Genomic DNA, 18,836 nt, shown 5'->3' on the forward strand with positions numbered 1-18,836 from the left:
CACAGCTTTATTCTTATTCATTATTTTAGACTCAATCCTTTGAGAATAACCATCAACTATAAACTGCCCGGCCCAAAGCCGGTCCCCGGAGTGCGAGAAGCGCTATGCCACACCAAACATTGGTGCGCAAGTCCGCCTTCCCCTCCGTTGTAACTCTTGTAATCCTCCGACCTCCTGCTGTGACTTAAATCAGATCTGAAAAGAAACATGCAAAACAATCGGAAAAATAACCAAAGGGAGGGAGGGGGGGGGAAGCTTCCTTCCAGAGGTGCCGGAGACTAAGAGGCAGGACACAGGGATGACCCTCCTTTTTATTAACTCTAAGGGTGGTATCTTCACCCATTACCCCGCCCCCCCAAGGGAGGGGGGGAGCGAACACCAACAACCAGCTATGTAGCTTTAGCAGAAAGACAGTGGGATTTTAACTCACAAACTGCCAGCAGTGTCTGCAGTCCGGCGCGCCTGCGTTATACACTGTGGCGCTAGTAGACTGCAGACAACTGACACACCTCACACAAACTCCTGTCTCTCTGCCTGGAAAAACGACACCAACAGCCAAATTTTTGTGGGTGGAAGGTCGGTCACAGCTTTATTCTTATTCATTATTTTAGACTCAATCCTTTGAGAATAACCATCAACTATAAACTGCCCGGCCCAAAGCCGGTCCCCGGAGTGCGAGAAGCGCTATGCCACACCAAACATTGGTGCGCAAGTCCGCCTTCCCCTCCGTTGTAACTCTTGTAATCCTCCGACCTCCACGGAGGAGCCCGTGTACCTCTACACGGCGCTCAGACCCCCACCCAGCAAAAACAAGGCTTGCTTAACCCCATCCTGCAGGCCAGAGAGGAAAATGTCTAAGCGAATATCATTGAGGTGCACACCACCGGGCCGCATCAAACGCTGGTCGCCACCCTCCAGCTGGTAGCGGCGAATAACTACTCCACCCCGGGATCGAACAGAACGGGATATTCTAGCATTAATGGACCTTCTGGCCCTCTCAATTGAACCGGAATCCCTCGCACCCTGCCAAGTGACCCTGGGGATCATCTCAGACCATCCAATAACCACTTCGGGAAAGAAAGTAGGAATTCTTTCCAAATCCGCTCTAATGAGGGTAATGAGCTCTGCTACTTTCAGCAAGCAGAGGTCATTACCCCCAGCATGGTTTACCAGAATCACAGGGGAGCGTGCAAGCGTGCTGAGGTGAACCGTTTCCGGCAAAACCTGCGACCAGCGAAGGCCACGCCAAATGACTTCCACATTCTGGAAACCCAGGCACCGACCGCCGGGTCTTGATTCAGCTCTCTGACAAGCCCAGAACAGGTACGAATGCCCCACAAAACAGACCGTGGGTCGAGGGGAATCTGCAAGAAAATTAAAGCAAGTCAGGGCGGACATAAGACACAAAACAATTAGACTTCCAGCGACCAATACGTTGCACTTCAGCATCAGGTAACCCCGCCCTGGCAGCCTCCGTCGCCGCGCCAATCCTGAAAGAATGTGACCCATAATCCCCGGCAGGCAACCGAGGACCGTTAAGCAGCGCCGGAAAACCGAGCAAAGCTGAAAGCGGGTGAGAGGGGAGGACGTTGCATGGCATAAAAACAAGGGGCATGGAGGGCGAGATGCCGTGAATTCCGAGGTCGCCGCGACTGGGCAAGCAGGGCCGGGAATGCGATATAACGACACGCTAGAACCCCGGCCAAAATATCATTTTTTTTTTTTTTTTTGACCGGCGGAGGCGAATGCGCACCAAGGAATCCGTAATAAGGACATCCTCTTGCAAAACACCCCCTGGCTGGAACTTGGACGGGGGGAGGAGCTCGCTTATCAGAAAAGCTCAGAAAAACGCAAGGCAAAATGCAGCGCAAAACAACAAGACTTCTTGCGGGGAAGGGCAAGCTTGTTGCGAGGCCTGAAGCAGTTGGACCAGTAGATGAAATGAAACCGGGCGCCGATGCTCTTTCTGCACAGCTCTTTCCGCACAGTCGATGGTTACGCTCAGACGATCCGACACAGAGGAATGGACCAGATGGGTCCCTGCTAGCGCTACCCAGCCAGCCCAGGCCTTACCATAACCCGTCCAGGGCCTAGGAGCCACTGAGGCTCTGATGAGAGGAGTCACTCGCTCAGCGGGATGTCCCAGAGATGGGCCGGGCACATGGAGCCCTCCGGTGAAGCTGCTGGCACTAGGGTCCGGAACTCCTGCCAATGAAATGAGAAAGCGCATCAGCAGCGCTGTTAATGATACCTGGAACACGAGAGGCACGAAAATAAATATTATCCTGTAAACATCTTAACACCAGGTGCCGAACAAAGCCCAAACCGGGGGGGATGAGGAAGACAACCGGTTAACACAATGAACCACAGATATGTTATCCGTGCAAAAACATACCCTCCTATTTTGTAGCAAAGGTCCCCATAATTCGATGGCCACTATAATGGGAAAAAGTTCCAACAAAGTAATATTGGAACAAAGGCCCGCCGTGCGCCACTCCTGAGGCCAGGGAGATGCGCACCACTGCGTACCTAGGATGGCACCAAAACCGACAGAACCCGCCGAGTCAGTAAACAGGGACAGGTCGGGCTGGAAATATCCGGGAGCTGCCAGCACGTATGGCCGTTGTAAGAAAGCAGAAAACTGCGCCACCTGAAAGTCCCATTTAAGCTTGAGCGTTAAGCGTACGTGACACAATGTCCGACTTCGCCAATAAAGCACCCCGGCCTGCCGCTCTTAGTAAAGAGACTGCCCTGTCAAAGGAAACACAGGAGACTGTAGCGTCCTCCTTAGAAATCCCGTCATTGACAGAATCGCCTTTGGGGAAGGACAAATGATGTCTAAAAACTGCCCAATGGTGAAACCCGGATATTATCAAAAGGAGGGATGAAAAAGGGGCCAACTATTCTACTTAACTCAACCTCCTTCCGAATTTTAGACTGCAAAACCTCTGAATACCGGGGGGCACACGGAAGGTTGCCCGCACAGCTAGGGCGGCAGGATAACCAAAAAGGGATGGAAAACCGAAGGAAAAACCAAACCTAAGCTCAGCGGAAGCCCTTTTATTGGGGTACAGCTCTAGCCACGGGGACATCTCTGCTACGCTCACTGAGCTCTTTTGCGGTAGAGGATGCGTTGGATCTGGCCGGCTGCTGGTTAGGGCATCGAATGGCCGCATGAGATCCCCCGCAGACGGAACACTCATGTTTGAATTTACATAGAGAGAAGAACCTACAGTGTCCTTCGTTATACATCCAGCAGGATCCTGGCCTGCGGATTGACACAGGCCCCTGACCGCTGGAAGTGGGGCCGGGGGCCGCTGACTGAAAGGGCACAGATTTTTGTGACAGCATCAGTCGCAACCAGAGGTCTGTGGATTTGACACCCCAACCGATATGCGGTAGAAGCGCCAATCGCCTACGGAACTCCTCGTCGTAGCGCCACCAGGCGGAACCGCCGTGGGACTTATAGGCGCTATAAACGGATTCCAAATACAGAAATAATTCACCGCAGCGCTCCGGGTGCTTCTGTGCCATGACATAACCCAAGACCGAGAAGGCCTGTAGCCAATTACCCATGGTGCGCGCCACCTTGGGCCGGCGATCGATGAACCTGTCTGAATTGGGGGAACGCTCTTTATCTACAGTATGCTGGTCTACAGTAACTAATGACCAGATGTCTATGTATTGGTTAGCCCAAATTTTCTCCATAGTGTCCATGTCCAAGTGCGCCCCCAAAGGAGACAGGCCGCAGAATAGCGATTCTTTATGATCACCTGCCCTAGGCGGGGCAGCAGGAGGGGGCTTACCTGCAGCAGCATTACTCCCGTCCAAGTGCGACAATAAAGATTTAAGTACCGGGACCAACTGAGGACCCAAAGAGGCCCCCCAAGCCCCCGTAAAATTCAACTCACCAGTAGTAGAAGGACCTGGAGGTTCGACTGGAGCGATTGGAGGATTCGGATCCTGAACCGCGCTGGCCCGGCTGGCCCCGCGAGAAGACCGTGCAGCTGATGCATGGGCACCCCTTCTGCGTCGTGAATGAGACCTGCCAGCGATATCGCTGCAGGAGCTGACCTCCGATGATGAAGGTGACCGCCAACGAGACGATCTGGAGCGGGCACTTCTGTGGGACCGCCGCACAGACCGTGAACGATGACGGGAACAACGTGGATGACAAGCTGCCGACCTGCGCCGATAACGGCGGTCGGATACATCAGATGAGCACCTTCTGGAATTGGGGCGTTCCCCCATATGCGCAATAGGGGCAGAGACCCCAGTAGGGGGCCCTAAATGTGCCAAAAGCGATGAGGAAGTGGTGGGATTGGCTACAATAAAGTCAGGCAGGGTGGCCTGAGTGGGATTGGGGGGTAGGGGGAGTGGGTTGGCAGGAGCATTAGTGCAACTGTTGGCACTCCCAGGAGCCTGTGCCTCGGTAGAGGGGGCATCCCTGGGCTCATCTGCAGATGACACATTGGAATTTCTATTGCCCATAATCCCTGGGGTGACAGTCTGCAGCAGGGAGCTGAGGAGAGAGGAGCTTGCCTGCCAGGGAGCGGGAAACTGCTGAGGACTGGAGGGGGGCGGAGCCACAGACCACGCTGCCGGAAGCACTGACTGCACTCCGGCCAGCTCTCTGGAAACATCGCTACCCCGCTCATTAACACAGGTGAGCGCAGCTGTATGCTGCGCTGCAGGGACCTGGGATGCCTGGGCACTTAGTGCCAGAGTGGGGGCAGAGATCACAGCAGATGTGGGCACACTAGCAGTGTTACTAGGCACTAGCTCAGGCAAGGGGACAGAGGGAGCTCGGGGGTTAATGAAAGAAGCAGGGGGCGGGAGACCAGAACGTGCTGCAGGCTGAGCTGATAACACTCCTGCACACACGCTGGAGGCTGCGCACCCCCGCTTTGAACCTCTCCCACGTGGAGGAGGGAGGGAGGGAGAGCTGAGTCTGGCTGGGGCTCTAGTACGCCGTTTAGGGCGGCCAGAAACTAAAGAGTCCCCTGCAGGCATAGCAGGAGGGGGCTCCTGCAAGCCAGCAATGAGGGATGTTAGGAAAGCTGGGTTTTCCTGGACTCTAGCAGCTAGGGCTGCCAGGGGGGCTCTGTCGTCGGCCATACCTTGTTAGGAAGCTTCCTTCCAGAGGTGCCGGAGACTAAGAGGCAGGACACAGGGATGACCCTCCTTTTTATTAACTCTAAGGGTGGTATCTTCACCCATTACCCCGCCCCCCCAAGGGAGGGGGGGAGCGAACACCAACAACCAGCTATGTAGCTTTAGCAGAAAGACAGTGGGATTTTAACTCACAAACTGCCAGCAGTGTCTGCAGTCCGGCGCGCCTGCGTTATACACTGTGGCGCTAGTAGGCACCCCACTCCACAGATGGAGAACAGACCGAAAATCTAGCTGCCAGAATAGAGACGAATTTAGCGCAGCAGAGAGAGAAAACAGAGTACCCAAGTTTGCCTGCCAGTTATGCCAAAACCTACTGGAACCAAGAGAAAGCCTGAATATTATCTGGATGAAAGTTTACTCAAGTAAAGTTGTTGAACTTTATAAAGGTCTCGACTCGATTTATTCTCCACCTCCACCATCATTAATCCACTTTATTGCTTCGGACCCAAGACGGTATCCAGGTAGGAGCATCGTGACACACAGAGTTCACGCCTGTGTGTGGGAGGGAGACACCACACCAGACAAAGAAGGAGAGGGAACAAGGAAAAAGGCCTGAAAGCAAGGGAAGAAAGAAGGATACCTTCTAGTCAAATCCCTAGTCACAGTCCTGACTGGCTATTAGTATGTACAGACTGCAAAGGTAGGTGAGTTCATATGCAGGAGTACCTAGAGTCCTAACTCACCCTATAATACCCTGGCGATAGTGACAGGACTGAGACTACCTGTTTGTCCAGAAAGGAAGGACAACCAGGAGTCTCCCTCAGGCCTACAACAAAGGGCAGATAAACCAAAACAAAATGCAAAAGGGAAAGGAGACACTTAACTTTCCAGTAGCAATGGCAGCAACAGGAACTCAGTCGAGAACCAAACATCAGCAGACCACAAATACCACTAAAGCTATAAACCGCACAGCATTGTGGGAGAAGCAACTATAAATAAGGAAAGTTAAATGACCACAATAGCAACACCTGGAGGTTAGAGGTGTGGCCAGTATCAGAAACAACACAGACGTCTATTGACATCAAAGCACGTGTTGCCAGTCTCACAGATTTTCTGTCTCCCACTGTCACGGGGACGTCCTTCTGTATCGGTACGTCCGTGACACAGAGACTGTTGAGGTCGCACAACACCACTCGGCATTCCTATAAACCTGGGTCAGGATCGGCCTTGGGGGGGTGGCACGTTGTGCTATGCCTAGTGAAGGATATGAGGGGTGATGCATGACAAAGAGATTTAAAGAATATAAAAGTCATGCACTTCATCTTCATCTTCTAAGCTAACTGCACCACAAATCTGGCTCAGTCTGCACAAAAAAACTGGGGTACGCGCCTTGTGTCTAATTTATGATTTGTTGTAGACACTTTCTGCACATTATTAGAAAGTCTTGAAAAGTGTCTAGGAAAAAAAGGTGTAGCTTAGAAAAAGGGGCATGGCTTAAAATGTACCATACTGCACCAATGTTTTGGCACAAAAGAATGGTCTACACTCTACACTAAGCTAACCAAGAGGTGGTGTATGGAGGAGAAAAATATTTTGGATATCTCACAGCATGAGGATCTAAGATAAATTTGCTGCCTCTTCTGCCTGATAAATCTCCCCATTGAATCAGTTTTATGTAGATTATTCTTTTAAAGGGGTCGTTATTGCATCTTAGAACCTCATGCTGTGTAATAGATTTGGTGCATCCTACCTAGATTGATCCTTTAAAGGGGTTTTCAATATAGATGACCTATCCTTCAAGTAAATGTTGTAGTAACCCGGCACGACCTCTACACTTTGAACGGAGCTGTACTTTCCTCTCTGTTCTACTGATCCATGGGATACTGAATGTTGGACCCTACTGAGCAGATTTATCCTGGATAGGTCATCAATAATGTTTGCCCAGAAAGACCCTTTTAGCCCTCATTCACACGAGCGTGTGCACAAATCTTTCCGTGTACTCCTGGATCTGTGTTGTCACACCTGTAAAGATAGGACATGTCTCATCTTTGGCTGTATATTGCGGATCGCAGACTCATTGAAGTCAGTGAGTCCACACCGCGATGTTGGGTGCACACTGATGGCCCATTTCTTGCGGATCTGCAGTTTGCTGTCCACAAAATGAACACAGTCATGTGAATCAGTCCCATCAGGTGGCCTTTATATTCATAGTTTACTGAATTACAAGGTAAAATGTGAGTATTGGAAGATTTACGTCTTTGGTTTTACATCCTGTTTCACGCGTATCCTTATCTCATACAAGTTTTTGATTGCAATAATAACGAATGTCTGTTTAGAGAATCGCAACTAATCAAATCATATGGATGAAATATACAATCCAGTGCTCCACTGAACAATGTTTGTCCAAAAAATATGATTTATCTCCGACTATAACCGGGTTACAGTCCTGTTTCCATTTTAGTGTATTTTATATAGTAAGTACCAGAGGAAATAATAAGATAAATCAATCACCGATGTCAGTGGGGAGAGATTAATGAGATTTTAGGCTAGAAAGAAGATAGAATAAAATATTTCCTGGATATTTGCTGCAGTATTGTTGTTCTACTCTGATTTTACACAAGTTTGTGATCATTTATGAAACATCTCTGATCCTAGCAACCACTGAGATTATCAATAGCTTTTCAGCAACAGCATGTTCTTGTAACAGCGAGTGAAATGAACACAGTTCTCACAATGATCAATTCAGACCCATTTTTTGATGTTGGTTGCATTGATACTTGGCAGAGTATTACCTCGCCTGGTTCCAGCACCATGCCAGGAAACTAACACTTCTTCTTCTTCTCTGTTTCCCTGGAACCCACCTCCTGTTCCGGCTGTATGTGCACTGTTTAATTAAAATCAGGGCCATTGGGTCTGATCCTGACTTTGGCTTTGTTCATGAGCCCTGACTATGCCAGTGCCTAATCTTCTTGATACTAAGCCTAGTACTAGTAGTGCTAATCCTGGGTATGACCTGACTTAACTGCTGTCTCGTTCTTTGGCTTGCCGCACTCTGTTCTAATCCTGACTTTGGCTTTGTTGCTGACTATACCTGCACAACAAAGGTACAATGCGCAGCTCTGTTCACAATTGACCTGGCATAGGATCCAGTATCACAGTCCTTAGGGTTGAGATTTGGTCACTTCTTACAGCCAGAAAAAGTAAGTGAACCTTTCGGAATTACCTGAATTTCTTTACTGATTACTAATAACACGTGGTCAGAATATTAGCTTTTATCAACAGGAGGAGTTCTCATGCTGTCTCATCATCTCCCACCTATTTGTTTGTTGTTGGGGCAGTTGGACAGAAGATAGCAGAACAGGACATCACTAGAGTTGAGCGAACACCTGGATGTTCGGGTTCGAGAAGTTCGGCCGAACATCCCGGAAATGTTCGGGTTCGGGATCCGAACCCGATCCGAACTTCGTCCCGAACCCGAACCCCATTGAAGTCAATGGGGACCCGAACTTTTCGGCACTAAAAAGGCTGTAAAACAGCCCAGGAAAGAGCTAGAGGGCTGCAAAAGGCAGCAACATGTAGGTAAATCCCCTGCAAACAAATGTGGATAGGGAAATGAATTAAAATAAAAATTAAATAAATAAAAATTAACCAAAATCAATTGGAGAGAGGTTCCATAGCAGAGAATCTGGCTTCCCGTCACCCACCACTGGAACAGTCCATTCTCAGATATTTAGGCCCCGGCACCCAGGCAGAGGAGAGAGGTCCCGTAACAGAGAATCTGTCTTCATGTCAGCAGAGAATTAGTCTGCATGTCATAGCAGAGAATGAGGCTTCACGTCAGCCACCACTGCAACAGTCCATTGGCATATATTTAGGCCCAGCACCCAGGCAGAGGAGGGAGGTCCCGTAACAGAGAATCTGTCTTCATGTCAGCAGAGAATTAGTCTGCATGTCATAGCAGAGAATCAGGCTTCACGTCAGCCACCACTGCAACAGTCCATTGGCATATATTTAGGCCCAGCACACACACAGGCAGAGGAGAGAGGTCCCGTAACAGAGAATCTGGCTTCATGTCAGCAGAGAATCAGTCTGCATGTCATAGCAGAGAATGAGGCTTCACGTCAGCCACCACTGCAACAGTCCATTGGCATATATTTAGGCCCAGCACACACACAGGCAGAGGAGAGAGGTCCCGTAACAGAGAATCTGGCTTCATGTCAGCAGAGAATCAGTCTGCATGTCATAGCAGAGAATGAGGCTTCACGTCAGCCACCACTGCAACAGTCCATTGGCATATATTTAGGCCCAGCACCCAGGCAGAGGAGGGAGGTCCCGTAACAGAGAATCTGTCTTCATGTCAGCAGAGAATTAGTCTGCATGTCATAGCAGAGAATGAGGCTTCACGTCAGCCACCACTGCAACAGTCCATTGGCATATATTTAGGCCCAGCACACACACAGGCAGAGGAGAGAGGTCCCGTAACAGAGAATCTGGCTTCATGTCAGCAGAGAATCAGTCTGCATGTCATAGCAGAGAATGAGGCTTCACGTCAGCCACCACTGCAACAGTCCATTGGCATATATTTAGGCCCAGCACACACACAGGCAGAGGAGAGAGGTCCTGTAACAGAGAATCTGGCTTCATGTCAGCAGAGAATCAGTCTGCATGTCATAGCAGAGAATGAGGCTTCACGTCAGCCACCACTGCAACAGTCCATTGGCATATATTTAGGCCCAGCACCCAGGCAGAGGAGGGAGGTCCCGTAACAGAGAATCTGTCTTCATGTCAGCAGAGAATTAGTCTGCATGTCATAGCAGAGAATGAGGCTTCACGTCAGCCACCACTGCAACAGTCCATTGGCATATATTTAGGCCCAGCACCCAGGCAGAGGAGGGAGGTCCCGTAACAGAGAATCTGTCTTCATGTCAGCAGAGAATTAGTCTGCATGTCATAGCAGAGAATGAGGCTTCACGTCAGCCACCACTGGAACAGTCCATTCTCAGATATTTAGGCCCCGGCACCCAGGCAGAGGAGAGAGGTCCCGTAACAGAGAATCTGTCTTCATGTCAGCAGAGAATTAGTCTGCATGTCATAGCAGAGAATGAGGCTTCACGTCAGCCACCACTGCAACAGTCCATTGGCATATATTTAGGCCCAGCACCCAGGCAGAGGAGAGAGGTCCCGTAACAGACAATCTGGCTTCATGTCAGCAGAGAATCAGTCTGCATGTCATAGCAGAGAATCAGGCTTCACGTCACCCACCACTGCAACAGTCCATTGTCATAAATTTAGGCCCAGCACTAGTGTTGAGCGGCATGTCCCATATTCGAATTCGCGAAATTTTGTGAATATTCGAAAGAATATTCGTAAAATATTCGCGATTATTCAAATTCGTTATTATTTCGCATATGCGATAATTCGAATTATCGCATAATACATATGCTATGCAAAATTCACATGTGCGCTAATGAAATCGCCTTACGAAGATTCGCAACTCAATTCAATCACTAATGTATGAATGCAATGCCCTTTGCCTCTGTTCTGGGACAAGTGTAGATATTCGCATGTGCGCTAATAAAATCGCCTTACGAAGATTCGCACCTCAATCACTTTCTAGGGAATGTGAGACTTTTGGGAATCAATCGAGATACAGTGGGGGGTGATGACAGTAGTTGACAGAGTACAGATCAATGTAATCTGTAAGGTGGAAAGTAAAATAAAAAATACGAATATTCGTAAATCGAATTTTACGAAGTTCTACGTATTCGCGAATATGGTGCTATACTATATGAATGCACAGGCCTTTGCCTCTCTGTTCTGGGGACAAGTGTAGATATTTGCATTTGCGTTAATAAAATCGCCTTACGAAGATTCGCAGCTCAATTCAATCACTAATGTATGAATGCAAAGCCCTTTGCCTCTGTTCTGGGACAAGTGTAGATATTCGCATGTGCGCTAATAAAATCGCCTTACGAAGATTCGCAACTCAATTCACTAATGTATGAATGCAAAGCCCTTTGCCTCTGTTCTGGGACGTGCCGATATTCGCATGTGCGCTAATAAAATCGCCTTACGAAGATTCGCGCCTCAATCACTTTCTAGGCAATGTGAGTAAGATCTGAGCTGTTGGACCTTTGGGAAACAATCAATTATATGTGTACTGTAATTTTGTGGGGGGGGGGGGGGAAACAAAAAACGAATATTCGTTTTTACGAATATATAGCACTATATTCGAAATATTCGCGAAATCGCGAAGTTGCGATATTCGCGAAAAAAATTTGCTTTTCGAATATTCGCGCTCAACACTACCCAGCACCCAGGCAGAGGAGAGAGGTCCCGTAACAGAGAATCTGGCTTCATGTCAGCAGAGAATCAGTCTTCATATCATAGCAGAGAATCAGGCTTCACGTCACCCACCACTGTAAGAGTCAATTTTCATAAATTTAGGCCCAGAACCCAGGCAGAGGAGAAAGGTCCCGTAACAGACAATCTGGCTTCATGTCAGCAGAGAATCAGTCTTCATATCATAGCAGAGAATCAGGCTTCACGTCACCCACCACTGCAACAGTCAATTGTCATAAATTTAGGCCCAGCACCCAGGCAGAGGAGAGAGGTCCCGTAACAGACAATCTGGCTTCATGTCAGCAGAGAATTAGTCTGCATGTCATAGCAGAGAATGAGGCTTCACGTCACCCACCACTGCAACAGTCCATTGGCATATATTTAGGCCTAGCACACAGGCAGAGCAGAGAGGTCCCGTAACAGACAATCTGGCTTCATGTCAGCAGAGAATCAGTCTGCATGTCATAGCAGAGAATGAGGCTTCACGTCACCCACCACTGCAACAGTCCATTGGCATATATTTAGGCCTAGCACACAGGCAGAGCAGAGAGGTCCCGTAACAGACAATCTGGCTTCATGTCAGCAGAGAATCAGTCTGCATGTCATAGCAGAGAATGAGGCTTCACGTCACCCACCACTGCAACAGTCCATTGGCATATATTTAGGCCTAGCACACAGGCAGAGCAGAGAGGTCCCGTAACAGACAATCTGGCTTCATGACAGCAGAGAATTAGTCTGCATGTCATAGCAGAGAATGAGGCTTCACGTCAGCCACCACTGCAACAGTCCATTGGCATATATTTAGGCCCAGCACCCAGGCAGAGGAGAGAGGTCCCGTAACAGACAATCTGGCTTCATGTCAGCAGAGAATTAGTCTGCATGTCATAGCAGAGAATGAGGCTTCACGTCAGCCACCACTGCAACAGTCCATTGGCATATATTTAGGCCTAGCACACAGGCAGAGCAGAGAGGTCCCGTAACAGACAATCTGGCTTCATGACAGCAGAGAATCAGTCTGCATGTCATAGCAGAGAATCAGGCTTCACGTCAGCCACCACTGCAACAGTCCATTGTCATAAATTTAGGCCCAGCACCCAGGCAGAGGAGAGAGGTCCCGTAACAGACAATCTGGCTTCATGTCAGCAGAGAATCAGTCTTCATATCATAGCAGAGAATCAGGCTTCACGTCACCCACCACTGTAAGAGTCAATTTTCATAAATTTAGGCCCAGAACCCAGGCAGAGGAGAAAGGTCCCGTAACAGACAATCTGGCTTCATGTCAGCAGAGAATCAGTCTTCATATCATAGCAGAGAATCAGGCTTCACGTCACCCACCACTGCAATAGTCAATTTTCATAAATTTAGGCCCAGAACCCAGGCAGAGGAGAAAGGTCCCGTAACAGACAATCTGGCTTCATGTCAGCAGAGAATCAGTCTTCATATCATAGCAGAGAATCAGGCTTCACGTCACCCACCACTGCAACAGTCAATTTTCATAAATTTAGGCCCAGAACCCAGGCAGAGGAGAAAGGTCCCGTAACAGACAATCTGGCTTCATGTCAGCAGAGAATCAGTCTTCATATCATAGCAGAGAATCAGGCTTCACGTCACCCACCACTGCAACAGTCAATTGTCATAAATTTAGGCCCAGCACCCAGGCAGAGGAGAGAGCTCCCGTAACAGAGGATCTGGCTTCATGTCAGCAGAGAATCAGTCTGCATGTCATAGCAGAGAATGAGGCTTCACGTCACCCACCACTGCAACAGTCCATTGGCATATATTTAGGCCTAGCACACAGGCAGAGGAGAGGTTCATTCAACTTTGGGTAGCCTCGCAATATAATGGTAAAATGAAAATAAAAATAGGATTGAATGAGGAAGTGCCCTGGAGTCCAATAATATATGGTTATGGGGAGGTAGTTAATGTCTAATCTGGACAAGGGACGGACAGGTCCTGTGGGATCCATGCCTGGTTCATTTTTATGAACGTCAGCTTGTCCACATTGGCTGTAGACAGGCGGCTGCGTTTGTCTGTAATGACGCCCCCTGCCGTGCTGAATACACGTTCAGACAAAACGCTGGCCGCCGGGCAGGCCAGCACCTCCAAGGCATAAAAGGCTAGCTCTGGCCACGTGGACAATTTAGAGACCCAGAAGTTGAATGGGGCCGAACCATCAGTCAGTACGTGGAGGGGTGTGCACACGTACTGTTCCACCATGTTAGTGAAATGTTGCCTCCTGCTAACACGTTGCGTATCAGGTGGTGGTGCAGTTAGCTGTGGCGTGTTGACAAAAGTTTTCCACATCTCTGCCATGCTAACCCTGCCCTCAGAGGAGCTGGCCGTGACACAGCTGCCTTGGCGACCTCTTGCTCCTCCTCTGCCTTGGCCTTGGGCTTCCACTTGTTCCCCTGTGACATTTGGGAATGCTCTCAGTAGCGTGTCTACCAACGTGCGCTTGTACTCGCGCATCTTCCTATCACGCTCCAGTGCAGGAAGTAAGGTGGGCACATTGTCTTTGTAGCGTGGATCCAGCAGGGTGGCAACCCAGTAGTCCGCACAGGTTAAAATGTGGGCAACTCTGCTGTCGTTGCGCAGGCACTGCAGCATGTAGTCGCTCATGTGTGCCAGGCTGCCCAGGGATAAGGACAAGCTGTCCTCTGTGGGAGGCGTATCGTCATCGTCCTGCCTTTCCCCCCAGCCACGCACCAGTGATGGACCCGAGCTGCGTTGGGTGCCACCCCGCTGTGACCATGCTTCATCCTCATCCTCCTCCACCTCCTCCTCATCCTCGTCCTCCTCGTCCTCCAGTAGTGGGCCCTGGCTGGCCACATTTGTACCTGGCCTCTGCTGTTGCCAAAAACCTCCCTCTGAGTCACTTCGAAGAGACTGGCCTGAAAGTGCTAAAAATGACCCCTCTTCCTCCTCCTCCTCCTCCTCCTCCTGGGCCACCTCCTCTTCCATCATCGCCCTAAGTGTTTTCTCAAGGAGACATAGAAGTGGTATTGTAACGCTGATAACGGTGTCATCGCCACTGGCCATGTTGGTGGAGTACTCGAAACAGCGCAACAGGGCACACAGGTCTCGCATGGAGGCCCAGTCATTGGTGGTGAAGTGGTGCTGTTCTGTAGTGCGACTGACCCGTGCGTGCTGCAGCTGAAACTCCACTATGGCCTGCTGCTGCTCGCACAGTCTGTCCAGCATGTGCAAGGTGGAGTTCCACCTGGTGGGCACGTCGCATATGAGGCGGTGAGCGGGAAGGCCGAAGTTACGCTGTAGCGCAGACAGGCGAGCAGCAGCAGGATGTGAACGCCGGAAGCGCGAACAGACGGCCCGCACTTTATGCAGCAGCTCTGACATGTCGGGGTAGTTGTGAATGAACTTCTGCACCACCAAATTCAGCACATGCGCCAAGCAAGGGATGTGCGTCAAATTGGCTAGTCCCAGAGCTGCAACGAGATTTCGCCCATTATCACACACCACCAGGCCGGGCTTGAGGCTCACCGGCAGCAACCACTCGTCGGTCTGTTGTTCTATACCCCGCCACAACTCCTGTGCGGTGTGGGGCCTGTCCCCCAAACATATGAGTTTCAGAATGGCCTGCTGACGTTTACCCCGGGCTGTGCTGAAGTTGGTGGTGAAGGTGTGTGGCTGACTGGATGAGCAGGTGGAAGAAGAGGAGGAGGAAGCCGAGAAGGAGGAGGTGGCAACAGGAGGCAAAGAATGTTGCCCTGCGATCCTTGGCGGCGGAAGGACGTGCGCCAAACAGCTCTCCGCCTGGGGCCCAGCTGCCACTACATTTACCCAGTGTGCAGTTAGGGAGATATAGCGTCCCTGGCCGTGCTTACTGGTCCACGTATCTGTGGTTAGGTGGACCTTGCTACAGATGGCGTTGCGCAGTGCACACTTGATTTTATCGGATACTTGGTTGTGCAGGGAAGGCACGGCTCTCTTGGAGAAGTAGTGCCGGCTGGGAACAACATACTGTGGGACAGCAAGCGACATGAGCTGTTTGAAGCTGTCTGTGTCCACCAGCCTAAATGACAGCATTTCATAGGCCAGTAGTTTAGAAATGCTGGCATTCAGGGCCAGGGATCGAGGGTGGCTAGGTGGGAATTTACGCTTTCTATCAAATGTTTGTGAGATGGAGAGCTGAACGCTGGCGTGTGACATGGTTGAGACGCTTGGTGACGGAGGTGGTGGTGGTGGTGGTGTTGGTGGTACATCCCCTGTTTGCTGGGCGGCAGGTGCCAACGTTCCTCCAGAGGCGGAGGAAGAGGCCGAGGCGGCAGCAGCAGAATAGGCCGAGGCGGCAGCAGCAGAAGAGGTAGCAGGGGGAGCCTGAGTGACTTCCTTGGTTTTAAGGTGTTTACTCCACTGCAGTTCATGCTTTGCATGCAGGTGCCTGGTCATGCAGGTTGTGCTCAGGTTCAGAACGTTAATGCCTCGCTTCAGGCTCTGATGGCACAGCGTGCAAACCACTCGGGTCTTGTCGTCAGCACATTGTTTGAAGAAGTGCCATGCCAGGGAACTCCTTGAAGCTGCCTTTGGGGTGCTCGGTCCCAGATGGCGGCGGTCAGTAGCAGGCGGAGTCTCTTGGCGGCGGGTGTTCTGCTTTTGCCCACTGCTCCCTCTTTTGCTACGCTGTTGGCTCGGTCTCACCACTGCCTCTTCCTCCGAACTGTGAAAGTCAGTGGCACGACCTTCATTCCATGTGGGGTCTAGGACCTCATCGTCCCCTGCATCGTCTTCCACCCAGTCTTGATCCCTGACCTCCTGTTCAGTCTGCACACTGCAGAAAGACGCAGCAGTTGGCACCTGTGTTTCGTCATCATCAGAGACATGCTGAGGTGGTATTCCCATGTCCTCATCATCAGGAAACATAAGTGGTTGTGCGTCAGTGCATTCTATGTCTTTCACCGCTGGGGAAGGGCTAGGTGGATGCCCTTGGGAAACCCTGCCAGCGGAGTCTTCAAACAGCATAAGAGACTGCTGCATAACTTGAGGCTGAGACAGTTTCCCTGGTATGCATGGGGGTGATGTGACAGACTGATGGGGTTGGTTTTCAGGCGCCATCTGTGCGCTTTCTGCAGAAGACTGGGTGGGAGATAATGTGAACGTGCTGGATCCACTGTCGGCCACCCAATTGACTAATGCCTGTACCTGCTCAGGCCTTACCATCCTTAGAACGGCATTGGGCCCCACCATATATCGCTGTAAATTCTGGCGGCTACTGGGACCTGAGGTAGTTGGTACACTAGGACGTGTGGATGTGGCAGAACGGCCACGTCCTCTCCCAGCACCAGAGGGTCCACTAACACCACCACGACCATGTCCACGTCCGCGTCCCTTACTAGATGTTTTTCTCATTGTTATGGTTCACCACAACAACAAATATATTATTTGGCCCAATGTATTGTATTCAAATTCAGCGGGATATAAATTTGAGGCCTAGTATTTAGGCGCTGGGTGACCGGTATGGATTTAGTGACAGAATTAGACTTGGAAATACACAGTAGCGGGTGTGTGTGAAGTTATTCTGAATGACCCTATGTGCACCTTCAATATTATATACCCTTTTTGGGATAGATTTCAAATAGCTCTGATATAGCAGGAACCACTAAATTATGAAATTGCTAAATTGGGAATTGTACTTCAACCCAGAACAAAAAATGTGCTTTGACGGGCACTAAATAACTTTCCCAGCTACAACAGGACAACGGTAACGAGAGATTTAGAGGGATTTAAATTTGAGGCCTAGTATTTAGGCGCTGGGTCACCGGTATGGATTTAGTGACAGAATTAGACTTGGAAATACACAGTAGCGGGTGTGTGTGAAGTTATTCTGAATGACCCTATGTGCACCTTCAATATTATATACCCTTTTTGGGATAGATTTCAAATAGCTCTGATATAGCAGAAACCACTAAATTATGAAATTGCTAAATTGGGAATTGTACTTCAACCCAGAACAAAAAATGTGCTTTGACGGACACTAAATATCTTGCCCAGCAACAACAGTACAGCGGTGGGTAACGAGAGATTTAGAGGGAATTAAATTTGAGGCCTAGTATTTAGGCGCTGGGTCACCGGTATGGATTTAGTGACAGAATTAGACTTGGAAATACACAGTAGCGGGTGTGTGTGAAGTTACTCTGAATGACCCTATGTGCACCTTCAATATTATATACCCTTTTTGGGATAGATTTCAAAGAGCTCTGATATAGCAGGAACCACTAAATTATGAAATTGCTAAATTGGGAATTGTATTTCAACCCAGAACAAGAAATGTGCTTGAACGGACACTAAATAACTCGCCCAGCTACAGCACTAGGGACAGATTTAGCTGGATATAAATTTGAGGCCTAGTATTTAGGCGCTGGGTGACAGGTATGGGTTTAGTGACAGAATTAGACTTGGAAATACACAGTAGCGGGTGTGTGTGAAGTTATTCTGAATGACCCTATGTGCACCTTCAATATTATATACCCTTTTAGGGATAGATTTCAAATAGCTCTGATATAGCAGAAACCACTAAATTATGAAATTGCTAAATTGGGAATTGTACTTCAACCCAGAACAAAAAATGTGCTTTGACGGACACTAAATATCTTGCCCAGCAACAACAGTACAGCGGTGGGTAACGAGAGATTTAGAGGGAATTAAATTTGAGGCCTAGTATTTAGGCGCTGGGTCACCGGTATGGATTTAGTGACAGAATTAGACTTGGAAATACACAGTAGCGGGTGTGTGTGAAGTTATTCTGAATGACCCTATGTGCACCTTCAATATTATATACCCTTTTTGGGATAGATTTCAAATAGCTCTGATATAGCAGGAACCACTAAATTATGAAATTGCTAAATTGGGAATTGTACTTCAACCCAGAACAAAAAATGTGCTTTGACGGGCACTAAATAACTTTCCCAGCTACAACAGGACAACGGTAACGAGAGATTTAGAGGGATTTAAATTTGAGGCCTAGTATTTAGGCGCTGGGTCACCGGTATGGATTTAGTGACAGAATTAGACTTGGAAATACACAGTAGCGGGTGTGTGTGAAGTTATTCTGAATGACCCTATGTGCACCTTCAATATTATATACCCTTTTTGGGATAGATTTCAAATAGCTCTGATATAGCAGAAACCACTAAATTATGAAATTGCTAAATTGGGAATTGTACTTCAACCCAGAACAAAAAATGTGCTTTGACGGACACTAAATATCTTGCCCAGCAACAACAGTACAGCGGTGGGTAACGAGAGATTTAGAGGGAATTAAATTTGAGGCCTAGTATTTAGGCGCTGGGTCACCGGTATGGATTTAGTGACAGAATTAGACTTGGAAATACACAGTAGCGGGTGTGTGTGAAGTTACTCTG

At 49.2% G+C, this 18,836-nt stretch overlaps 1 protein-coding gene across 1 annotated transcript; it reads right to left on the reverse strand.

Annotated features, from left to right (window-relative positions):
- Positions 1–1,760: 1,760 nt before the first annotated feature.
- On the reverse strand, positions 1,761–5,152 carry LOC122939652 (serine/arginine repetitive matrix protein 1-like). The gene is made up of 2 exons (XM_044295786.1): positions 3,912–5,152; positions 1,761–2,205 (listed from the first exon to the last, which is right to left on the reverse strand). The coding sequence occupies exons 1-2, from the start codon at positions 5,116–5,118 to the stop codon at positions 1,841–1,843; spliced, it is 1,572 nt and encodes a 523-aa protein (XP_044151721.1). The 5' UTR covers positions 5,119–5,152; the 3' UTR covers positions 1,761–1,840.
- Between the last annotated feature and the right edge of the window lie 13,684 nt (positions 5,153–18,836).

This window comes from Bufo gargarizans, chromosome 1 (genome assembly GCF_014858855.1).
Source record: "Bufo gargarizans isolate SCDJY-AF-19 chromosome 1, ASM1485885v1, whole genome shotgun sequence".
NCBI classification, from domain to species: domain Eukaryota; kingdom Metazoa; phylum Chordata; class Amphibia; order Anura; family Bufonidae; genus Bufo; species Bufo gargarizans.

Coding starts and splice junctions, on each gene's coding strand:
- LOC122939652 (XM_044295786.1), bottom strand. CDS start 5,118: ATGGCCGACGACAGAGCCCCCCTGGCAGCCCTAGCTGCTAGAGTCCAG. Junction 2,206..3,911: donor TCCAGGTCCTTCTACTACTG/GTGAGTTGAATT, acceptor TTTCATTGGCAG/GAGTTCCGGACCCTAGTGCC.